The following is a 26225-nucleotide window of genomic DNA, read 5'->3' as shown; positions in this document are numbered from 1 at the left end:
TCAGAGTCCGGGATAGCTAACAAGCTCAGGGGGGATCAGGCTGTGGGCCTATAAAATTGCAGTGTAGAGATTAAGGTGGGTTTCAGCTGTGAGACAGAGGGTCTCGCAGCTGAAACCAAAATGCCAGCCAGCAAATTTAAAACCCACCAAGCCTCAGTGAGTTCACCAGGGCCAGCCATAGCCACGACACAGGTCTTTTATTGCAGTACAGACATACCCTCAGTGTACATTTTCTCTTGTGCAAAAGTTTTTATATCAGACCCAGCACTTTATTTTCTGACCACCTGCGTAGGTACTTCTGAAGTCCGTCACAAATCTAAACAAATATAGTGGTTTGCAATTTAAAGAAATAATAATCCAAAACCACTTACACTAATAGTAGATTTCCACTCAGACCAAACTCTCTGCAATATGGATTCACTGCATTACTGTCTCACTGCTGCTCTGTTGGCTCACATTCTAGGAAACATCCTACCATGAAGTGAAGCAAACATTTTCTCCTTCCAGTAAATGAATTGTGAAGATAGTGTCTGAAGAAGTGAAACATAGCTGCCTGCAGCACGGGAGTTTATTTCTTAGTCAACAGCACAGCACGTTGTTGTTACGGATAGGAAACAAGACCAGTCAATTATGTTTTTTACTACTAACACAGTACATAGGCACCTTTAGCCACCTCAGGAAGTGGTGCAATTTTTTTCTCTCCTTTACTGGTAGAGAATAAAACCAATACCGAAATCCCTGCTGTTCTCAGCAGTCCTGCTCTTTTTTAAATAGCGCTGCTGAATGATTGCAATACTGAAACCATTAGCATGCCCCTACACTCATCTAAAATACACTTCCATGTGGTTACATGTCTGAACCACAAGTGGTGACGTTATTAGTTTGAGGCAGTTACATTTATGCACATTTGTGACTAATTACCTCTGTCTTCCACAGTTTTTTATTTTTGCTTTTCCACAAACTGGAATTACATCTCTGGGATCCCAAGCTTGTGATCAAACTGAATTGCTGTTCATAGGGCAGGATCTTCCCCCCATGCTGGAGAGAGAAAATTTCATCCACTATTTCTAAATATTTAGATTTTTTTGTAAAGTTACTCAATGAGAAACTAAGCATCTGTGTGGGAAGCAGGAATTACCAGTCTATGCTTTGCACTTATCTCAAAGGATTCTCAGAACATTTTATAAAAAGTGGGCACCAACAGTGTTCCCTGTAATCTGTGTGCTTGGGTGGCTACCCAACAGAGATTCAAATGCCTCCCAGCTGATTAGTTGAGCACCCACAGCCAGCACCATGTGGGTCGTGCACATAAAATTTATTCCACACATGGGTGGAAAAACTGGAGGGAACATTGGGATCAATCCTAATTTACAGAGAGGAAGTGATTTACTCAAGGGCCCAAATTATGTTAGGTGACAGATCCATGTCTAGATCACCTTTTTTTCCCCTGGGCCAAGCTCTACTCCTATCCCAGAGTCCTGTGCACTAGCCACTAGAGAACCCTGTCAATCCAAGGCAAAAAGAAACATCAGTGCACCCAGTTCAATGAGCTTAGGAGAGACATTCCTTCCCGATCCTAGCAAGCAAGCAAACGACACACTCAGATCATCTTTATTTTACCATATACTAGGAGGCTGTGCCCCCTGCTTGTTGTGTTCACCAGCTTCTGTCTCTGGGGATAGGCTGGTCCGGCTCTCCCCACAGCCACTGGGGAGGGGAGGGACAGGGCCACACCAGCCCTGGCCTCTTCCCCTCCCGGCCACTGGGGAAGGGAGTCCGGGCCTCTCGGCCCCTCCACACCTTCTCCCACAGCCAGCCCCGGCCTCTCGGCCCTCCATCGCTACAGCCAGCCTGGGGCCTCTCGGCCCCTCTCAGGCCAGCAGAGAAGGGCTGGACTGTGCAGGCCGCATTCTGAGCTAATGGGGTTAGCAGCAGGGCAGATCTCACTCTGTCGTCCCACAGGAACCTTTTTTTTTAATATATAGAGAAATTACAACAAATATTTATTGAACATCAGATTCTACAGACCCTTCATTAAAAAAAAAACCACACAAACACTATTTGATTCCATGAACTTGTGTGGCAGAGAACACTTGAAAGCAGGCTACTTACTTGTAAGAAGCTATTCTATTTATTTCTCTACAGATTAAAAAATTTTCAAGAGCAAAATAAAACAGAGACAACTGAACAATGTTTAATTATCTATGAAGGGAGACATTTTACCTGGAAATAATCGGTGATAAAGGATCCAAGTTCACTCTTTAGCAAACGTCTGAAAAGAGATGAAACATGAGTTATAAACTGGTTGCTGGTCATTTATCTCCAGCAGGGATGTCATTCACTATGGGAAAAGAGGTAGTTGCCTCCTCAACATGGATTCACCCCTCTCACTCCATATTTTACACAGGTCTATGCAAAGCATTATGTCTTCCACTTTTTGTTGTCCTCCCCCCTCCTTCTTGAGTCTTGCAAGGTATAATATAATCATCTATAATGTCCTATTTCTCACACAACTTTGCCTTCCACAGAATTTTTCTGAAATAATTCCTCTGCTCAGTTATGTACAGACTATGGAGGAATGACTCCTCATCCCTAAAGTCCTGTATACAAATGCCATTTTCACTATATTCAACGTTTTATCTGTTTTGTTTTCAACCACTTGACAAAAGTTTTACACAAAAATAAGTTTCATTTCAAATTGAGGGTATTTCCCCCACCCACGGTCTTCATTTGGAAAATGGATGGGAGGTAAAATCATAGAATCATAGAATACTAGGACTGGAAGGGACCTTGAGAGGTCATTGAGTCCAGTCCGCTGCCCTTATGGCAGGACCAAATACTATCTAGACCATCCCTGATAGACATTATCTGACCTACTCTTAAATATCTCACAGATGGAGATTCCACAACCTCCCTGGGCAATTTATTCCAGTGTTTGACTACCCTGACAGTTAGGAACTTTTTCCTAATGTCCAACCTAAACCTCCCTTGCTGCAGTTTAAGCCCATTGCTTCTTGTTCTATCCTCAGAGGCCAAGATGAACAAGTTTTCTCCCTCCTCCTTATGATACCCTTTTAGATACCTGAAAATTGCTATCATGTCCCCCCTCAATGTTCTCTTTTCTAAACTAAACAAACCCAATTCTTTCAGCCTTTCTTCATAGGTCATGTTCTCTAGACCTTTAATCATTCTTGTTGCTCTTCTCTGGACCCTCTCCAATTTCTCCACATCTTTCTTGAAATGCGGTGCCCAGAACTGGACACAATACTCCAACTGAGGCCTAACCAGCTCAGAGTAAGCAGAAGAATGAGATAAAGTTGTTACACTCCCTTTAAACAAACAAACAAACAAACAAAAATATTTTCATTTGGGGAAAAAGTGGGAGAAAATATATTAAATTGAAAGAATGTAATTTTGGTTTTAAAATGCTAAATTTAGTTGGAAACAACATTTTTGTGAAAAAAAAATTACTTTTGACTAAATAGATTTTCAAACCAAATATATGAAAAGAGGTGGCTGCATGCCCAGAAGACTAGTACTGTAATGTCTATTTAACAGATGGGAATACTGAATCACTGAGATGTGACTGTGTACAAGGTAAGAACATAAGAATGGCCATACTGGGTCAGACCAATGGTCCATCTAGCCTAGTATCCTGTCTTCTGAGAGTGATCGGTGTCAGGTGCTTCAGTGGGGAAGAAAAGAACACAATTACCACCCTATGTCATCCAGTCCCAGGGTCTGGCAATCAGAACTTATATACAGCCAAGTCATGGGGTTGTGTCCCTGATCATCTTGGCTAATAGTCATTCATGAACCCATCCTCCATAAGTTTATCCTCTTTTGAACTCGGTTATACTTTTGGCCTTTCCAGCATCCCCTACTAATGAGCTCCACAGGCTGACTGTGCACTATGTGAAGAAGTACTTCCTTCTGTTACTTTTTAATCTGCTGCCTATTAATTCCTTTGGCTGACCCCTGGTCTGTGTGTGTGTTATGGAAAGAGTAAATAATACTTCCTTATTCACTTTCTCCACACCATTCATGAGAGGTCATATAGAAAGTCTCTAGTGGAACTAATATTACTCGTTAGGGAGATGTTTGACACCAAGGTTCAGATTCAAAGCTCTACACCACATTACCATTAGATTTGCCGTCTTCAGAAAAAGTTATTGATGACAAAAAAGTTATAGATATTGATGACAGAATATTTCTTACGTAAAATTATCTTTTGGTGCTTCAATCCTCTGAGGAGATGTAAAGGTCTTTACATGGGAACGTATGTATTACATGTACATATTTCCCCATAGATCTCTGTGTATTAGTACACACAGAAGCATTTTGGACAATAACAAAGGCCTGTATAGTTTTTAGCGTATGTACCTATCTCCCGCTAATACAAAGGGGGATGTGTTACTTGAGCTCAATGATGAGGAGGAAACACCTCCATAATGCTGAACCAAGAGTGATTGGAACAGGACTGTATTTTTTTAGACAGTTTAATTTGGCAAATTCAAGCATTTTACAGGAGTGACTGCAGTGCAAAACACTAAAATTCAACATCCTTTTATCAGCAAAAACTTTCTTTAGAGGATGGGCAGACTGGAATAGGAGTAGGGATGTTAAATTGCAGGCATTTTGCACCAACTCTTCGACTAGTCGATAGGGCATCTCCGCCTTTGAAGTACAGAAACAGCCCTAGGGCTGTTGCTACACTTTAAAGGTGAAAGTGCCACGTGGAGTCCGGGATCATCTACTCCCTAGCTGATCCTAGGCTCCACGCAACGCTGCTGCTTTGAAATGCCGGGAGCAGCCTGACTCTGGACTCCCGCAGTATTTCAAAGCGGCAGTGCCACACGGAACCCGGAGTCAGCGGGAAGTCTCCAGCTGATCCCGGGCTCCATGCGGTGCTGCTGCTTTGAAACGCCACCGTGGGAGCCCGGAGTCAGGCTCCTCATGGAATTTCAAATAGGCAGTGCCTCATGGAACCCAACGTGGCACTGCCGCTTTGAAATGCAGGGAGAAGCCTGATGTTGGGCTCCTGCAGCGGCGTTTCAAAGCAGCAGCACCATGTGGAGCCCGGGGTCTGGCCCCCTGGCTCTATGTGGTGCTGCTACTTTGAAGTACCTCTCCCTCCCCTGCTGCCTCTTTCTGATACAAGCAGTAAAGGGTGGGGGAGCAACTAGTCGACAAGCTTGCCAACTATCCGATAAGCATTTGCTTATCCGATAGTCAACTAGTCCTTCACATCCCTAAATAGGAGAGATTTAGACTCACTGTTAAGTCCTTTCTTAGGAGGGGATGGCAACTACAAGAAGATTAGTGTTTTTGGGCCTGATTTTCAGAAGTGCTCCCACAGAGTACTGAGCCAGTGGACTCTGAATGAATCCAAGGACTCTAGTTCTGAGAGTAACACACTAGTGCCATTGCCTTTTCTTGGAAGTAAAGTCTCTAGGCAGTAGTTCCTGAAGTGGGATACATGCACCACTGGTGGTACGTGAGGCTGATGTTCTACCCATTCACTTCACAACATATTAAGAAGGTGATACATGAACCTGTACATTTTGGCACATGCTGCACTGAGGGAATCTCAACTGTCTCACACTAACAGCTGGGCTACACTTATATAGACCTAGCTACATACCTCAGCAGTGTGAAAAATTCACACCTGAGCATAACAGTTAAGCTCACCAAACCCCCAGACTAGATGAGGCTAAGAATTTTTCTGTTGAGCTAACTGTCACCTCTCAGAGAAGTGGGTTACTTTCAGCAATGGAAAATCCCCTTCTACATGGCACTAGAATGGTGTACCTGCTGTGCCATAGCTCCATGGCTACAAGACCTGTGGTGTAGACATGGCCTAACTATGGCCAACTCCTTTCCAGCTTCTTAAAATCCCACCTCTCTGCAGTATTCTGACACCTATAGCATGGAGGCTATACCGGCTTCTCTATGCCTGCAGCAAACATGTAGCGTACACCCACTGAAGGCTTTTTCCATTGGCACAGGAACACCCCCCACTCTTGGACAAACATAGTTGTATCATGGGAAGCATCAACATTGCTCTGCCTGCGCTGGGGCTAAGATTGGAATAACTATGTAGGACAGAGGTCTGGTTTTCACAACCCCACTGACCAATGTATCTATGTCAACCTGAGTGCAGAACGAGCTTTCTTTGCTGAGCTCCTTGCCTCTTCAGTACAGGAAAATAAAACAGGAGCTAATGAAGCAATCTCAAGTGATAGGGAGGTGGGAAGCATTGTGGCAAAGATCCAGAGTGGATTGTTACCACTCTCGACCCCTAGTTCCATCTTTGCTACTCCACTTAGCACCTTCTCATTTACATGATCTTGTGGAGGAATAAGATCCTTGGGAAATCAATGGGATGCTGCAGGTGCTTTTTGTTTTTTCTTTTAAAAAGCATCTTGAAGATGTAACCAACATGGCGAGCCCTTAGAATATTAAATAAAGGTAAGTGTGTTATTATTCTCTTCACTCAGCCCACAGTCAACCTCTGGAACTCCTTGCCAGAGGATGTGGTGAAGGCTAGGACTTTAACAGGGTTCAAAAAAAAAACTAGATAGATTCATGGAGGTTAGGTCCATCAATGGCTATTAGCCAGGATGGGTAGGAATGGTGTCCCTAACTTCTGTTTCTCTGGAGGTGTGTGACAGGATCACGTGAGGATTACCTGTTGTGTTCCCTCCCTCTGGGGCAGTTGGCATTGGCCACTGTCGGCAGACAGAATACTGGGCTGGATGGACCATTGGTCTGACCTGGTATGGCCATTCTTATTTCATGATTGTGCTCCCAGCTCTAGAAATGTCTCTCTAGCTGTAGGAACAAACTTTGCTTGTAAAGGTGGTGGGAACATTTCTAAATTGCACCCAAAAAATCCTGTTCTTTAACAAGCCCTTTACAGTCTCTATTAATTGCAGCAAGATAAATCAATTGCACCACTGACTACACTATTTTGAAATCATTAACTTATTTATTTCTGAACTATATTTCTTCATGTACATCAAATACAACTCCCCTACGCAACACTAACTCGGGGGACTTTGGCTCCAACGATAGCACATAAAGAGATAATTAAGAGCATGAAAGGTGCTGTTCTGTTACTCAGAAGATCCTAAACATGGCTGAATGGAATTGTATGAAATGTTGACCTTTGAGTTGAGACAAAGTGGGGAGAGTTTTGAGATCTTTAGGCTTTGTTTTGCAAATAGGGAAAGGGTTAGGCTAATGAATAAGGGTTTCAGCTGACACGGCTGTGTGAACTTCAGTGTACAACAAAACTTCAATATTGCCACATGGTTAATTTTTATATAAAAGGTGTCAACTTCCCCTTCTGTGACAACATTCAAGTCGAGTAAATTTGTAGGTAACTAGATAGGTGGTGGAAAGAAGAACACCATATAAGTAAGCAATATCTGTGGGTGTCTGCCTTAGGAAAGTAAATTTAGTGTCATTTGATAAAAAGGTAACAAAAAATTGGTCTTTGTGACCCTGTGACAGAGATTCATTTACCTACAGTCCTATCTACGGTAGAAAATTTACCTGCTGCTGCAAACAGTTTTCAAGCTGCAGATCCCTCCAAACCAGTACTGAAGTCATTTAAAGTTCTCACTTAGACCAGATAGAAGAATTTTTAGCACATCGCCAGTATGGCATAACTACACTGGGGAAGTTCACCTAACAAATTGAACCTACTTTCAAATCAGTTTTAGCAAAACAGATTTTTTAAAACAGTTGAAAGTTGTGGGGTAGTATGCCAGAATTCAGGCAACCACAGCCTCTTTCACCGAGCTGATTTAAGCAGGTTTTGAAATAAGAATTTCTCAATGTAAGAAAGGCCAGAAAGTAAAAGGCTGAATGGACTCTACCACAGAATCAAAACAGAACCAAGAATCAGTTTATTTCTGAGCAATATTGATAATAGTGTTGTCTTGTCTACTTAAGAAAGTAAACAATTTTCAGATTTGTGGCTGAAGTCCCTTTTCAGCCACGATTCAAGTAGCCAAATGTAGACCGGGTTCTTAAATCTCCTTTGACGAGGAGTTCTTAGACCAGTGGTCACCAACCAGTAGAGTGGAATCTACTGGTAGATCTTGGAGCCTCTGACACGTGATCCTGACCGGTTTGGCCGGGAAGCTATCAAGCACTGGAACTTCAGTTGCCCCTCCACCCACCGTCATGCAGCTCCTGCCCTCTGCCTTAGAGCTGCCCCCCTGGGAGCCTCCTGCTTATTGTGCAGGGTGTGGGAGGGAGAAGGGGGTGGACGCTGATGGCAGGGTCTTCTTTTACTGCTTGCAAAGTGGTTTATTTTTGGTTTATGACTAGTCTGTGCATTTCATAATTTTCATTTCTCTCTCATGCTTAAATGTCATTTTTTGGGTAGTGAGTTCTAAAATGCCTAACCTGTTGTGGCTGGAGTAATTATCCCTGTGGTAATTGATGCTGCTAGACATGGCTGGCATGTTCCTGCAGCCAGCTGAGAAGCAGAGCAGGAAGTCTCCACAGGCTGTCCTGGCCTGCAGACACCACTCCTGCAGCTCCCATTGATCAATAACAGGGAAGTGTGGCCAGTAGAAGCTGTGGGCTCAGTGCCTGTAGATGAGGGGCAGCATAGGGTGCCATGGAGCCATTGCTGTACATGCCAGCTGCTTTCAGGAGTGGTGCAGGGCCAGGGCAGGAGTAAGCCTGCCTTAACCCCACTGCTCCACCACCCGGACCCATCTCAGTTAAATGGTGCCCAGCCAGAGCCTGCTTCCTGAACCCCTGTCCCAGCCCTGAGCCACCTCCTGCACCCAGACTCCTGCCCCAGATGTGAATCTCCCTGCACCCAAACTCCTTCACAGAGCCTGCACCCTGAAACCCCTCCTGGACCCCAATCTCCCTCCCTGGGCTAAGCCCGAAGCCCCTCCCACACTCCAAGCCCCTTGGCCCAAAACCAGAGCCTGCACCCCAACCCCATATCCCAGCCAGGTGAAAGTGAGGATGGGGGAAGAAAGGGGAATGGAGTGAGCAAGGTGAGGCCTTGGGGAAGGGTTAGAGCAAGGACAGAGCCTCAGAGAAGGGGCAGGAAGGAAATGGGGTAAGAGTATTTAGGTTTGAGGTAGATCTTACATTGCATTTAAACTGAAAAAGTGATCTTGTGGTTAAAAAGGTTGGAGACCACTGTCTTAGATGAATCAGTCCTGCCACGTCTAAGCGTTTAAACACTCATGAGATGTGCCTAAAAAATCTTGAGCTTTTTTAAAAACAATGAATGTTAGGCAAATAAAAAGAACCGTCTAGTTTTGAACCATTAGGGTTCACATATTCAAGCTTATCTCCATCATCATAAGGGTTTGTAGCTTATTTATTTCATGAAAACAGAGAGTCTTCCATAAATATGACTCCAGGAATTGGGGCTTTAGTGAAAAAATACATCATATATCACATGGCTAACAACAAACTTGTAAAAGTTAACAATGCTGCTCTATATCCAATAAAGGAGATAAACTCCCAAAGAAAGGAGAAAATCCCCTCTACCCAAATCAATGCATAACCTGTTCTGAGCAAAGCTACATGCATTCATCCAAACAGCAGATTTCAAACCTTACATACACATCTCCCATCCCAACCTCAGTGGCAAAAGAGCAGGAATGTGAGCACAGCCTTTCCCCTTACTTCAAGAAACTCCATCCCACCTCACCATCTGGTTGACACCAAAAGGGCTCTCTGCACACAACTTGGCAACATACCTGATGTTTTCATTGAGGGTGTAAAGTTCATTGTTTTGCAAGCCTCCCCCTTTGAACACATTTATCACTGCTGTTTGAACACTGCCAAAGAGAAATAAGACAGTACACAATCCATAAACAACATACTTTAGGATGATATAACACACTAAGCAATGTGAGTTAGCTGCCAACAGCTATGGGGACCATAATGGGATGGAGAGGTTAACGGTACTTCTTTCTACACTTCCACTTTTTCTACCCTGGAAATTGCTGCTCTTTTTTGTCTACGCTCTTCAAGGGAGGGAGAAATGTGTCTACAGTGAGCAAGGGGAAAAAGCATTACACAGAACACACAAAGTTCTGGGCTGTGGCACGTCTACATATTCTATATCTTAAAATCACAGTGGTATCACTGCTTCTAGATTCCAGGAGCATCTAATCCACAGCACCCCAGCATTGTTCCTGGGACCAGAGCGTTTTGAGACAGATGACTAGCTAAACCAGTACATCTGAAATATGTGTGGGTTCTTGTCCATTCTGGAGCGAATTCTACAGAATAGCACCATTTCATTCAGACCAACCTAAAGTCCTGGATCAATGCATTACAGTCAATACTTGTAAATTGCCCGAAAAAGCTGCTGTGTCTCCAAAAAGGTGCTGCCAAGTTTTCTAACCAACAACTTTTTCACTAGTGCAGAAAGTCTAAAAAGGAGATCTTGGTACTGTCCAGGATATGACAACATGGACTTTCTATTTATTGAGGGCAAGACTTGATTATTAATTTAGAATGTTAATAAATGTCATGGCAGATTCATGGCGCCAACAGACAACTTCAGCAGTTGGTCACAGGACTTGACCAGGCAACATTAGGGGAAAGACCTCATAATATGAGGGGGAAAAAAGGTCTTTTCTATGTGAGGAAGTAGAAGTTCTACTAACACTGTCATCAGTGGGTTCCTCTGAGCTAGTATGGACAATAGTTTGCTAGTGGAGATGGACACAATCCCTCAGCATTTTTAAACAAAGGGAAATTAAAGGTTGTTAGAACCAACGTGTATCAATGAGTCAGTTTCCCAATGCAGACAAAAACCTGAGTACCCAAAATTCATTCATCCTCTCCTGCAGACTGATTAAGTGAAAAAAAGTCTGAAATACCTTAGATCAGTCCTCTGAAGTCAATATCTACAGACATTTACAAATAGAGTCCTTAGGCCTGGTATTAGCCCTCACCTGTTCCAGGCAGAGTTGGAGCTTAGCTGCAAAGCCTGGCGTGTTGCTTGAAACCGTGGCAAGTCACTGAGCACCGGGGAGCTCATGAAGCGAGGCCTGGGCCTTCGAAATGAACCCATCTTCTGGAATGGGACAGCAAAGGGTGGGGCTAGGGTGGAACCCCCAGTCATAGATTCAGTCGGACTGAAAGGTGTCAGAGAGGCCAGAAGTGTTCTCCCCTTGAAAGTTAAACTATGGAGGGCATCAAGGTCGTGATTTCACTGGCATACACTGGGCCTCCTTCCTTCAAATCCAAGGGTTCAGCCTGTAAGAAAAGCAAAGACTTGATTTATAATTGCTGGACCTAAACAAGCATTCACAGTATGAAATGCCTTAAGATAAGTGTTTTCCAAGGTGGCATTCAAATAACATAGTTCTGAAGACTGGTGAAGAGAATGAAGGCTGATTGTGTAGGGCACAGGAGGGGAGCAAGGAAACTTACCTAAGGCCCTCATCCATCCATCCCTCCCACAAGTATGTGCTTAGAACAAGTAACAGGTGGTTTTGAAAGCAGCTCACAGTTACATCCTACCCCAGCAGCAGCACCTACTGGAAGCCAGCCATGGAAACAAGCCATGTGAATTAGGTAGTAGCCCAATGGCACAAGCATCTTTTCTCTCCTCCCACTTAATTTATTCTGCTGAGAGTGCACAAGTACCTAAATACGTTTGTGAGAGGCACTCCAAGCTACTAGTACCATCCCTATACTTATCTCAGGCAGCATGGCGGGGAAGCCACAGAGAATAGAAGGAACAAACATGAAGAGAGGGAGAAGAGGATGTAGAGACTAGGGATGTTAAGAAGTGGGTATTTAACAATTTTGTAGTCGATAGAATTTTTATCATCTACACTATTAGTCAATAGGGGAAGGTGCTCAGTCCTGGCTCACACCAGGTCTGGAAGCTACCCCCGCTGTACCTCTGCAGTTTAAATGTAGTAAGAGCCAGGTGGGCAGGCAGCCCAGCTCCTATTACATTTAAACTGCAGACCAGCAGCCAGGGTAGCTCCCGGATCTGGTGCAAGCTGGGACTGAGCCAGGTTTGCTCAGTCCAGCAGCACCTGTCTGCAAGGAGTCCCAGAGGAGAGCTTGGACCCGCTGCAGGCAGAAGCTGCTTCGTGGCAGGCTCCCCTGTCTCCTCCTCACGCTGCTGCCTCTCAGAGAGGCAATAGCAAAGGGGGGGGTGAGCAGGCAGCATCATAGAGTGCTCAAGGGAACCAGCTTTTATGCTCGCCCCCTGCAGCACCGGCTCCTGTTCCCCCTCCTTGCTGCCTCTGATACAGAGGCAGCAGGGTGGGGGGGAATGTGAGTAGTCAATTACTCACTTACATCCCTAGTAGAGACAATGTCATCTATAATTGTTGGGAAGCAAGGTACAAGGGGACATGGTGGGGAGGAAGTGAAGGCTATCCAAACCTCCATTCATTGAAAGGGGCAAAATAAAAGGATCTTGCAAAAGCTGTTTGGGAACGAATGACTTAATGTGTTTTTACTCCACACAGCCAGAGGCAACGGCTACACAAAGTATAAAATGTAGAAACGCTTCCCTCCCAATTGTCATCTTCCAAGAGATGATGAAGTAGACTTGGGCAAACTACAGAAGGGTCAGAGATGAATTTGGATACTCTCCAAAATTTGTATGCTTAGCCAAAACTTTTGAAACTCTCTACTCCACCCCCTACCTAGTATAGAAGAGATAGTACATTTGAAGTTTTCAAGTGGTTTAGGGTGGGGGGGAAACAAATAGCTTAACAGAGAGCAAAAGACAATATAGTCAGCCAGTAAAAATCCAGTTTAGAAACACTGCAACAACACATACCCTGCTCATGCCCTGAAGACATGTGCTGCTAGACTATTTGTTGTTTTTTAAGTTTTTCCGGTTACAGAGTAACTCGGCTACCCCCTCGGAAGCTTTTTATCCCCACATGGTTCAGTGCTGTTAAACACATCTAGATGCAACAGAGCAGGCCCCTCTTCACACTAATTCAGTCATTGTCTTCTTGGACAACAAGATCCTCCACCCATTCCACTTACTGATGTTGGATTTTTTTCAGATATAAAGCTTGTCAAAGTTTAAAGAGCTGCTGTACTGTTGTCTTCTCCCCACCCCAATCCCGTAGGCCCACACCCAAACCAGTTCACTTGTCCCTAATTATAAGATTAATATCTGTCTGCCAAAAAGTATTTGGAGACAAAACAAAGCAGATCTATACTTGATACACACAGAAGTCAGCCCACAGAGTTTTGTGCTCTTTAAGAGCACAAACAAGGTATGGTTGGACACGAGCTTTCTAAACTGGGAGATATGCATAACCTGAAAATGAAGCAATGTTATACATGTGCAATATGTCACATTTCAAAAAACACTTTCATTAGAGACTTCAAACAGGGCAAAAGGAAATACCCATACAGACACATATATCAGCTTCCAACAGATATTTCTGAAAATTAGGTAAGAAATTGCCCAACCCATAATCAAATTAAGGGACCAATGCTAGTTTCTAATTAAGTGTCTCCTGATTGCTACGAAAAACATCAAAGAATTAATTATAATAAGATTTCAGCCAAAGGGGTCCCTACAGCAGACAAGATACAGCTGGCTGCCTGGAAGACACAAAAGATCATCAAAAAGTCTTGATCCTCATTGCAATTTCAGCCTATACTAAAGAAGGGGTGACAAAGGGAGAAAATTGGCACTGCCTCTTTGAGAATATACATCTTCTAGTTGAGACAGAGATTATTTAAAAAAACCACACGGCAACAAATATTTAAATAACAAGAGAACAGACCATTTGTGCCTTAAGTTCTTTTTTACTTTTCCCTGGTATTTTTTCCGCAGATCCAGGACAGCAGGGGCCAATATGCACTGGAATCAAGTTCCTTTGGAAAGGCAGCGTGGGTGTTGGATGGCTGCCAATGAAGGCGATGGAGTAGCACAAGCGACTGAAAGGCTTGCAATAGGATAACTGGCACCACTTGTATTTGTCAAGACCAAAAGTAAATTCCCACCAAGCTGCCACAAGCCAAAAAGAAACTTTAATCCAGATGCAGAAAGAAAATCAAAGGAGCCTTCTTCACCCAACAAAACCTTAACAGCCACTCTCCAATCTAGTCACAGAGAGCAGGGGAGTTTTACGATGAGACTCAAGGGCAGCACCAAAGCAATCCAGGCAAGTCAAATGTAAAATGGAAATTGAAATGCATGCAACTGAAAAAAAGCAACACATAGCAGAAACTTTCAGGTCTCTTGTGTAAAAATCTAAGAACATAATCATTTCAAAAGGAATTTCCCCCTGTGCCAGCTTTATAATTCCAGGAATGGCTTCCCTTAGTAAAAACACAGCTCCATCCTCACTCAGCCAACCTACACAGATACAAAAAAAGGTGTGGAAAGAACCAGGCTGGACTTTTATAAGCTCTTTCTTTTTCAAGCCCCTTAAATATTTAACAAAACATGTGATCAATAAAATCCTCCAATATGAGTTTAGCTGATCCAGCCCAGTCACAATTCTTTGTGAATCGTATGTCTTTTATTTCCTCAAGGCTACACTGACAGAATTTTGTAGAATATCTGCATTTATCTCAATGTCCTTCAGTTCATCAAAATTATGTGGGCATGCGCCTGAACATAAGGACTTGTCTACAATTACAACACCGCTCCAAGTGGTGCTGCTGCATCACTTAGTGAAGGTGCTACCTACACTGATGGTAGAAGCCCTCCAATCAACACAGCCCTGTCTACAGCTATCCCTAGGCTGCTATAACTGTATGATTTTCCATGTCCCTGAGCCCCATAGTTATACTGACGTAAGTCAGTAGTATAGACCAGTGGCTCAGTTGTGGTTTTTTAAGTGAGCACAGATAGTGCCTAGCTACCCTTACGGCTGCAATCCAATTTCCATTTGTTTTTCCAATTGCTCAGTTTCCTCAAAAAAATGTCATGTGTGGTTTATTTTTGGAGAAATAGAGTGAGGGAGGAGAGGGAAGAACAAATTTAAACAAAATCAATTAAGGTTTTCATTCCCATGCCCATCCCTACCCAGTAACTCATATAATTCACAAAATCCCCACTCTAAAGTGGGTCTCGATCAGAAATTATCTTCACTAATTCAAGCACAGATGAAAGTAGAAACTTCAAAACTTGCTTCTTTTGTAAGCCCCATAGAGTCTAATCCCAAATCAAAGTCAATGACTTCCCTGGACTCTGAATTAGGCCCATGGAGCCAAGGTATTTAAGGTATTTAAAGTACCAAAAGATAGAAATATGGTCTGTTGAAAATCCCAGTAGATGCCTAAGTGTCTGTGGGAGTCAGGCACCTCAGTGGTTTTGAAAACCCCATTCTGTGCCTATCTTTCTTTCAGCACCTCAATACATTTTAAAATCTGGGCCATAGTGACTTCAGGGCTAGATCCAAAGCCCACTAAAAGCAATGGGAGTCTAACCATAGATTTCAAAGGATTTTGAATCAGCTACTTAGAAAGCAAAGGAAGGATCCAACCCTGAAAACATTTATTCATGTATGCAACCCTATTGACTTCAATAGGACTTCTCCTGGGAATAAAGATTGCTCATTATTTATTTACTCTACTTCTCAGTACAGACAAGGTATTTCCAAACACTGAATAAACACGGTCCATGCTTCTACAAGCTCACTATTCAAGGATGAGAGTAAGGTTTGCAGGATCACACTACAAGTTTGAAAACACCCTTCTGATAAGATTATCAAATTCTGAGCATTAAGAGACAATAGCCTGAACATGTATGTTAGAGCTGTATCTGTTTATTTCTGAAGACCCAGTTAATCACCAACTTTTCTGCCAAAATCCAGTAAAGTGTGTAAATTCTCTGTGCCAAAACTCTGTTTCAAGGAATTAATTAATTTAGGTAAAGACATTAGACTGTATGTTAGGGTTCATCTTGTTTCTATTCCACAAAACCTGAATTGGATTAAACAAGAAAACATTCCTCCTGGCCAGCTGCCATCTTACCAGCACTGCAAAGTCATATGTTAATGGCTCAAGTTTGCAATGCTGGTTGTAAGCCAATTTGCAAAGTAGAAAACTTCAGCTGGATGAGTAAGAATATTACCTCCCCCATAGAGGTGCTAGAGCTAAAGCCAGCACCCCACTGCACCCCCAACCTAAGATGCAGGTAGATATTTTGCCAGTGTAGAAGCTGAATGAAATTACATAATGAAAACAGGCAACCGCTATGACAACTCATTAGTGTTAGAAAAAGATTAATTGTTTCCAACTCCTTTTCAAAAATCAGATTTTTACAGGGGAAGGGGGCGGCTGTGAAACCAAACTTAAATCACACACTTTTAGTGTAACATAGCAAAATAAAATTTAAAACCTGCCCGTCCAAAAAAAAAATGCTGTCACTGCTCTCTCAGATTTAAAAAAAATAGCCCAACAATAGCCCTAATTGCAAACTAGACCTGTCAGTATATTTTGTTTGAAAAGACTTGTACTGTAGTGACACCTACCCACGTAACTGACATCTCCTCCTCTAGGTTAGTTCTGATTTCACCTAGAAATGTATTTGAAAGCAATAAGAAAACATAAAACTAACACAAGCAAATTGAAAGGGGAGGGCTGAAGCTTCTAATCATCATTTGCTTAAAACAAACATGTTCAGAAAATTATCTTATGCTGAAAAACAACGTTATTGGCAGAGGAGGGAGAGAACTGGATTGTATGTATGAATTGGTTTAGGTAGGTGCTTGTGAAGTTAGTACTGCAGTAGAAAAATAATTATATAAAAAAATCCAAGTTCAAGACCTACAAAAAGACATTATCAGGCATCCCTTTTAACGCATATTGTTGTAAGTCCCTTACCTTTGGTCAAGAACACGCACATAGGCATCTTCTTTCCAAAGTGTCAGAGCAAAAACTTCTGCAATTGCATGCAATTTCACAACTGTAAGTAGGAGGGGTGTTATGACCAGGATTCCCCGCCCCCAGCTCCTCCTTTATGCTGCCCCTAACTATGCCGCTGTTTCACCATCCTCAGATCCAAAAATCTGAGACATCTCAGGCTCCCTGCAAGGGGAACACAGAAGACCAAAACACTATGCGCCACAGTAGCTCAGCTGAACTTCAGAGCAAAAGGTAGACAAGAATGCAGGAACAGCCAGCCAAGAAACACAACACACTTGCTTCATGACCCAGACAAGACACATGTACTATAATTAAGTACCAAAAATTAATGATTAAAGAATGTGGAAGAAGGCCAGGTTTACCAGACCAAAGCCTGGAATTTCAACTAAATCAAAGCTGACGTCATCTCCAAATTATACCACCAAGCAAAACATGTGCCTCTGCTTATGTCTCCCACCACTTCACCCAGATCCAAGAGCACTGATGTGACTACGAACAGGAGAAGTAACATGTTTTAAACACAGGAATGTATTTGCACCTCTCGCATAAGCCCTTCCAATAGACTGTGCTTTGCAGCCACTCTTTCATTTCAGTAAATAATCACTCAGGTAAATTATACCGCTGTAATTTTTCATAAGGGACCCGGACAGCTTTGTGACATGTTCCTCCTTAGCAATGACAGACAAGGCTCCCAAAGCACTTTACAAACGAGGGCAAGAATTGCTGTATCATTTTACAGACGAGGGAATGCAATTACAGAGCCCTAGAGTGACTCCGGGTAGCAAGCAACAGCAATGGAACCAAGGTCCCTCAAGCCACCATCTCTTCAGTTTCAGAGGGGCTGGCCACAGGCACTACACTTGAGAATAACTTCCTCCTCTAAGTTGCCACAGGACGCCTCGTTGTCTTTACATTTCTCCCATGTCTGCCATGAAATCTGTCACTGAAAGTTTCATTGTAGCCTCCAGGCAGGGTCAGTGAAAGTTCTCTCAAAGCTGGGCCCCTTTATGATTTGATAGCAAAACCATGCAACATTTACAAAGAAAAATAGTGGTTTCAAGTCAGTTTTGCTGTGGGCTGTTGAGGCTGAATCACACCTGAAACTCCAAACAAGACTCTTGGCGGGGAGTGGTAGGGACAGTCTGAGAACTGAAGCAAACTTTACTCAATCCAGTGCAGTCTGAGCCTGCAGGCAGAGAGCTTTAGAGCCTCCGCTGCTCACAGATCTACCAAAAAGCAAGCTTAGCAGCATCCAGTCTTCTGAGATACTCCCATCATAGTGTAACTAGTCAAGAAAAACCCCAGGAGGTGTTGACCTTGACTAGCTACATCAAGGTAATCATGGTTTTTGAATGCTTGGTGTTGGCAATACCGTTAACCATACAAGCAAGGCCTTGTCTACAGTAGATTTATTTTCTTAAACTTTATCACTGGTGGGAGTGCCAGTGTAGATTTAACACACTTGCAAAAGCTGTGCCATGCTCCCTCCCTAAGGCTTGTCCAGTAATGAATAATGGCCCACTACTAAGGGGCTGACTTTAACTCAACTGATAGAGGCTTGTGTTGAAGGACTTCACTTCAAATCTTGCTGAAGAGTCATAGGGGGAAGCTGTTATACACTAGGGCAGTCAAGTGATTAAAAAAATTAATCGTGATTAATCGTGCTGTTAAACAAGAATAATAAGACTACAGCCTCCCCGCTCCAACCCAATGCCCTCATCCCTCCCACAGAGCCAAGCACCCCCAGCCCTCCTGCTCTAACCCAATGCTCCTCCTGCAGAACTGGGGACATAACCTAGCGGGGCAGAAGGTAACGCGATGACTCCGTGGGAGAAGCCACCTCCTCCCCACATTGGACCTGCCCTAGGTCTCATCAGAGCCACTGCTGCCACTGCAGCCACGCGCTTTTCCCTCCCGACACTGAGCAGCCATGAACAGTCCAAGTGCACAGCTCTGAACGTTCCATTTGACAGGCAGGTGCTGCTGCCTCCTCCCTGATCCCCTTTGCAGGGCAAAACCCCGGACATTTTTTGCCATTTAAAAAAGTTGGACGGACGGAGATTTAACAAGTGAAAACGAGGGCATGTCTGGGAAAAACCGGACATTCGGTAACTCTAGATTAATGTGTATTAATTTTTTAACACGTTAATTCTGCCCTATTATATACCTTGCCTTCACTAGAATTTTATGTTACAAAAACACACACGTTTTTGGCAGGCAAGACATAGGGCTTGTCTACACTTCAAACACAGCACAGCTGCAGACAGTTGTGCTACAGTACCACATCAGCATAGACCATGGGGGGGGGAAGCAAAATACAGCCTACAGGCTACAGCCAGCAGGAGCTTTAGCCAGGCTCTCTGCCTGCCCTACACCCCTGCACGCCACTCAGAAAAGCTAGCTGCAGGGCCATGTGCATCTGTGAATACTGTGACCCCGGAGGAGAGGCTTCACACACTACCCCCACCCCGCAGCATAATCTTGCAGCTTCCATTGGCAAGTTTCCAGCCAATGGGAACTGCCTATTTGAAGAGCAGGCAGCACATGAAGTACTGCTCACCCCTCACTCCAGGCTCCCAGTGCTCAGAGCAGCACACATGGCCACTGCAACAGCATGGAAGGCAGGAAGCCTGGCTGAGGAACCTGTTGGGCTGCTGGCCAGAAATCATCCATGTAAGTGCCTCCCAGACAGAGCCGCCTGCCTCTGGCACCCCAGCTTCTCCCTCCCCTCAACATCTCTCTCCCCTGCAACCATCTGCCTTCCTCCTGCACCCCTACCCCACAAAACCCAAACCCTCTGAACTCCCCTCCCCTGCACTCCAATTCCTTATCCCACACTCCCTTTTGCACCCAACCTCCATCCCAGACCCTGCACCTCCTCCATTAATATCATGGAAAAATGTGGCCCTTGACCACTTACCAAATTCTTGGAGTAGGCACCCATAAAAAAATTATTGCCCACTACTTACACTTCAGTCCTCCCTGAGAGGTGGTAACTAGATCAACAGAAGAATTCTGCCATCAATATAGAGCTGTGTGTACCAGGGGTTAACTATGTTTCTCCAGGACATGGATTTGTCATGCACCATGAATAAGCAACAACACTTTCTAGCCACAATTTTTTGACTCGCCTGAGACATACCTAACACGTTTATATATTCAAACTCAAAAATTAACATGAACTTTCAACTGTGATATCCTGTTTTCAGTCTCTCTCCAATGATGCTAGTAACATCTGCAGCAAAACTCCAGGAAGCAAGTAAATTTATTAAGTCAGACAAAGTGTACTGTCCTAGCCCCAGGGAACAGTTTGTGAAGGTTAGAAGAGTTTTGCTCTGCATAATGTGGAGAAATCTGGCAGAACATTTAAATAACCACAAACTTTTTAAGGTCTATCCATACTACAAGTAGACGTGATCTAGAAAAAATCAGATATTTTCGGCACTAGACATTTCCTTAGCATTTCTCACCATTGCAACTCCACAGGTAATAACAACAGTGGGAGTATTTGAACAGACCAGCCACCAGTATTTTCGACATCTGTTGTCTATTCCTGGATTAGGAAGCATGGCCATTTAAAACAGTAGTAGCTGTACAAGGCTCCTCAACAGGGTTTGAAGTGAAGATTTTTAACACAAACCTCCACTGGATTGAAGATAACCTCCCAGCATGCATTAGCAGTAGGTTGTTATCCTCTATTACACGAACACTAGAACAGTATCACAGCACATATCTTTACCATGTGTAAAATATATACTTGCAATCTCACCAGTGGTAAATGTTAAGACAATAAATCCAGCATACACAATTATCCCACACTTTTGTGGTTAACTGTAAAGTCAATCCTAAATGTTAAAAAATCATGAATCAGGCCCACAAAATCATGTGACTGGTTTAAAAACCAAAAGGTTTTAAAAAATTAATGGAATGAGTTCTTGCCGTCTGATTTCTGAGCCTTAGAGATACATTTAGTTCTTGTTTTCCAGTGGTTGTTCCTTATAACCATGGGTGCTTGAAAAAAAATTAAATAGAAGCTGAAATTCTCTGCTAATCACACATGGCTGGGAGCTGGGACTCTGAGAAAAAATACCAAATATTGTGAGTGATGACAACACTGCTTTCTATTGTTAGTGTTGCTCAGCCTTTCAGTTTTGAAAATAAACCCTTTGAGTCTCTGAACTGACATTGTATAATCCATGAATTGGTTACATAAAACTGTTGAGAGGATCTTGAAAGGTGAATGCAATTATGATATCTATGCTCACTGTCAACTACGCTGTACGTATCTACATTCCAGTTCTATTTGCTGTTATAGAGTGAAAGAAAACTTTCTAATGGGCTTTGCTGCCTGCTGATGTACCAAGAGTTCTTTTAAGAATTTCACCACAGCATATTCAAATTAAGCCATTTTTTTAACTGAAATATTTCATCACTCATGGTCAAGGATTGCCATACTGGATCAAATCCATCTAGCCAAGTATCTTCTTGTCTCTGTGACAGTGGCCAGAACTAGCCACCTAATTAAAGCTGCCTGAAACTCCCACAGTAGATGATTATGGAATAATCTGCCTCCAGGGAAGTTTCTGCCTAATCCTCTCAATTAATGGCTCACGTGTAACCTACGCATACTCTAAATGCATTATTACCTATCGATATACACATCTAATCCCTTTCTCAATCCTACTAATATCTTAGACTCATTGACATCTTGTGGCAGTGAGTGACTGTGTAACAAAAAAGCACTATATCTGAACTATGCTCCCATTGACTTCCCTTACTCTTCACGAATCAAGAAGTACCAGTGTTGAAAGAGGTGCCCTTTACTAGACCCTTTACTAGACAGCCACAGCAACCATCTTCCCAGTAGTGAAGATGTGGCCTTAGTGTTTCCCTGATTAACATCATTTATAGATTCTATGAAAAAAAAAGTGCTTTCAGATATTCCTCCTTACTATATTAAAAAATAAAGATCTAACGAAATCTCTATTTCCATAAGAGGCATGGTTCGGGACACCACTTCCCAAGGCTCCCATTGGCCAGGAACAGCAATCCGCGGTCAGTGGGAGTTGCAATCACTGGTACCTATGGCCATGCAGGTAAATATAGTGATGGGGGGCCCGCCAGGAGCGATAGCTTGGTATTTGCCCACCTCAGTATAAGACATATTTTGCTCCAGACATGCAGGACAACTATGTGGCGAGGGTAATAAAACAGGAAAAATACAAATGGGAAAAACCACCCATTTGCCATTTTACACAGTTCCCTCCTAATAGAAAAGATCAGTAAAATTATATGGACATCTTAAAAACATATTGTTTCACGCATTTTAATAGTCTCATACAAATATGCACGTGGAATCCTCATTTACAGTAGTTAGGATAGGAAATGTGTAAGATTTCCCCAGCACACTAATATTAATAAGACCAAGCTATTCCTTCTGATTTTCAATGGCATATGCAATACCTAACGACAGCACATGGCTTCTCAGAAAGAGGTAGGACAGAAGTAAAGTCTGGGGTAGAAGTAGAGATGAGGAAAAGGTCCAACTCTCAAAATGCACATTTAACACAATCCCAAAGGTGGGCTTTAATACACTAAAACAAAACATTAAAAAAAAAACTAAATGGCTTGGGGAAGTGAAAAATTACTAAAGTTTCCAAAACTGAGTCCATGTCACTTTTCAGGTATTGGGGATGGGAGAGGAGGTTTAACCACCCTGTTCTATGCAAAATCCAATTCTGGTATTTTTATTCTGCTTAACTAAATCTCCCCACCCTCCACAAAACACTTGGACACATGTCTCTTTCTTTCTTAAACAATTTAAATTTTCTATTGTTCTTGTGCATTTTAACTAATTGCTACATTCTACCCAGGAGATGGTTGCACTGACATGCTGTGGAACAATTCTTGCTCACACAAAAATTAATAACACTGTATCATGCAAAATTTCCCATGACTGATGACAGATGCAGCTGAATTGGGGATGAAACGGCTTGCCAAACTGCAGACTGGGACAGATAATGTTCAGCACTTCACACATTTAACTGCACCTATTGCTCATTCATGTCAGTGAGAGGTCGTTTTTGTACATAGACAAAGCTAATGAAGTTACGCACATGAGTAACGAGAGCAGACTGAGATCTACAGTTTTTAGAGCAATTAGAATGTGTGGGGATCTTTAGGGACAAATTATGAATAAATATTAGAACAATACAAAACTAGCAAAAAAGTAGTCTGTCACTAGAGACTATGATAGTTTCTCTATGGCTTCTATGATATGGTCTCTTTGGATCAATTTCTGCACTGAATTTTATGCACTCTAGCGGAAGACATGTCCATCTATAAACCTATGCACACAGACTGTAAACAGCTATTACGTGTTGAACCACAGACACTGAGGAGCTCAGCATAACTGAAACCTTCCATACCACAGAATTACAGTGTTATCTACAAATACACTCACAACTTATTACTGACAAAAACATCCAGAATCGAGGGACAGAGCTCATATGGCAGGAAGGCCAGCAAAAATAAATTAATCAATTAAATAAATAAATAAAGCAATATCTGCATTTTATGGGGGGTTTTTTTAGTACAGATAGTTATAAACTGCATTACCCCCGAAACCTGCATCCTCACCTTCGCATTTCTGCTCAGCCCAGGTAAGACAAGGGTTACAAGTGCTGGGGTATTTCACAGAACTGAGGGAGGGGTGTTGAGATTCCTTCTACTATTAAGTATTAATACCTTTTGTCTATTAAAAACCGTCAGGTATAAAAATCCCCCAGTGCACAGCGGCCCTGAGTAGTTATTAGGGAACAAGAAACGTTCCACTTTCATTCACAAAACTGTCACACGAGTGAACTTTTAAATAGCTACTGAGAAAAGATGGAGGGAGGGGGGTTTAAGAGGGATGGCACTCTCTTCTCTGCTCCGCCCTTTAGGAGAGGCTCTCTGCCAGTTAAACGCCTCCAGTCTGTTTGCAACAGGTTACACAGTAATTGCATTTATTTAGTAAACAGTCAGAAGGGAACACCCCCCCCCCCCCAGTTTCTGCATTAATGTGTATCCTGGGGATAAAATGAAGCATTTTGTTTTCGAAGGTGACTCACTCTTCAAAGTTATCAAAAGCCCCGAGATTCTCCCTTTTTATTTATGTATATTAATAGAGAACTTGCTCGTTTTGGTTGGTTTGTTTTGTTTTGACTCAAACAGGCTCTCGCTGTCAGTGCATCCCATGCCTCCGCAAACAGTCAAAACTGGACAAACACAACCCATCACGCAGAAAGTGTCAGCCTGCCCCGTAAAGTAGATCAGACACAGCCCACACTTTTATTTTGGTAAGCTCTTTCTCAAGAGAAACGACTTGTCAACACAACAGAGCCCGTTTTAATGGCAACAACCTGCGATTCAAACAAGACAACTGGTGACCCAGGCTCCAAGCCGAAATCTTACACGATTGCCATTTGCTGCTGCCGAGATCTCCTCTTTGCATTAGGGCTAAGCAGCAACGTATTCCCCCACCAGCCCTTGGACTGCTCGTGTAAAGATCCCCAAAAGTGCAGTTCACTCACCCTTTTTTTTTAGTGTAAGTTAGGGCTGCATCGAGGCGTTTGGAGACGGAGATAAGATGCAACAACCAACAGCTGCTGGAAATATTTCAGCTCCTTCCTGAGACTCTTCACATCAGCGGGTGAAGGAATTCCTACTTTATCCGCCGCGATCTGACCACTGTCACTGCGAATGTTACGCTTGCTGGCTCCGGTCCAGGTCTTATTTTTACAATGTGCCCTTTGCGGGGCTCCTCCCAGGAGAGGCAAAGGGGGTAGAGGGAAAAGTCCAGGGAGTCCCCTAAAGGAAACGCGCTGCTGCTGGTTTCTCTCTCTCTGTTTTGGAGCCTGCCTCGATCTGTTAGTTTCGAGCCCCAGGGGGGAAGAAGAAAAGTCCGCTCGGCTGCAATTCAACAATTTCAGGAAGTTTAAGCGCTTTGGTCTTTAAAGAAAAAGGAGAGAGAGAGAAAAGGCTGCAAGAGTTTCACACGCCTCCCCCTGCCGCAGCACCGCGGCTCAGGCGGGACATTCAAGTGTAACAAAGGCGACCAGACAAAACTTTGGGCGGGGGGAGATTTGGCTGAGGGGCACCGTGCACGGGGGCTGTGAGTCTGCACCGCTAAAGCTCACCCGGAACAGCGCCTGCCTGGACTGCCAAGGAGGGTCACGGGCTTTGCGTTGCTAAACACAAACCCTTTGGAAATGCCGCGGCGCGTTGGCAGACGCGCGTTTGCAGTCGCCTCCAGCCTCCGGTGGGCGTTTGGAGGAGCGCGGCGCTGGGGGGCAAACCAAAGGCCCCACATGCTGGCTTTGTGTGTGACTTTAAGAGGGGGCCAGGGGGCGGTCCCTTGGTGCAGGCAGGTCTCGGATGCGTGCACCAGAGGAGCTGGTCTCCCCCCAGCGTCCCGCAGAGCGCGGCCAGGGCTGAGCCCCAGTGTACTGCGGAGCCAGGTGAAAAGCTCGCTGGGGTTTTCCCTGGCCGCTATTCGCGGCGGGTGGGGAGGGGAAGTAGCTGCGGCTCCTCTCGGACACCTTGCAGCCAGAATGCAGCAGCAGCAGCGCGCAGGGGTTGGGTGGCGTTGCAGCTTTTGCAGCGCGCAGGGGGGGGTGGCGGCGGGGCTCCCCGCTGTTTGTTCTGGTTAGCTGGAGTCCTCTTCGGGCGGGAGCGGGACTGCGGCTGCGGGCTTGCTGCTCCCCTGTAGCCGGCGTCCTATGGCGCGCCCGCCCCTCACCCTGATCGCACGTGCCCGAGTCGCTTTCCCGCCGCGGAAACAGCCCCCGCTGACTTTTATGAAGCTAGCCCTCGGGTCCAAGTTACTCGGGTGCCTCGGTGTTGGTAGGCACAAGCCCCGCGTTGGTCAGAACAGGGTCTTACTTTCTTGCTAACACATTGGAAGGAGGCTGGGGGGAGGGGGTAGCCCTGTTAGTCTCTAAGGTGCTACAGGACTACTTGTTTTTTTTAAAGTTACAAAGAAAAAAACAAGAGCTTTCGTGGCCACAGCGCACTTCCTCAAGTAATAGTGTCCCTGCAGACTTGTGACCCACACAAAGGGCCACTACTGCCCTCTGTTCACAATCAAACTATGCAGCTGATGTGGGCTTTGACCCTACAATGGGGTAAGCTAGCACAAGGACTTGCACCAGTGCACAAAGGTCCATACTATATGTATCCTTGGAGCAAGTCGCTGGAGGATGATGGCTCCAGAAATGGCTAATAGACTCACAACACTCCTGTGAGGTAACTTAATGTCCATCAAGACCTTTAAATGTCTGTAATCAATTAATGTAACCCACATT

At 43.9% G+C, this 26225-nt stretch overlaps 1 protein-coding gene across 3 annotated transcripts in view; it reads right to left on the bottom strand.

Annotated features, from left to right (window-relative positions):
* The window catches only part of PRR5L (proline rich 5 like), a 68262-nt gene extending 42752 nt beyond the window's left edge, over nt 1–25510 (bottom strand). The window contains exons 1-4 of one of the 3 annotated variants that reach the window (XM_014574245.4): nt 24453–25510; nt 10959–11262; nt 9750–9830; nt 2224–2272 (exon numbers count right to left, since the gene is read on the bottom strand). In XM_014574245.4, coding sequence (XP_014429731.2) covers nt 2224–2272; nt 9750–9830; nt 10959–11128 — 300 coding nt within the window. In that variant the 5' untranslated portion in view covers nt 11129–11262; nt 24453–25510. Of the gene's footprint in view, nt 1–2223; nt 2273–9749; nt 9831–10958; nt 11263–16836; nt 18572–23517; nt 23792–24452 lie in introns of those variants that run through there. The other 2 variants (XM_075927493.2, XM_014574246.3) reach the window with 2 other exon arrangements.
* Between the last annotated feature and the right edge of the window lie 715 nt (nt 25511–26225).

The sequence above is a fragment of the Pelodiscus sinensis genome, chromosome 5, assembly GCF_052426305.1.
Source record: "Pelodiscus sinensis isolate ZL-2025 chromosome 5, ASM5242630v1, whole genome shotgun sequence".
NCBI lineage: Eukaryota > Metazoa > Chordata > Testudines > Trionychidae > Pelodiscus > Pelodiscus sinensis.
This window is presented reverse-complemented; position numbering and strand designations above follow the sequence as displayed.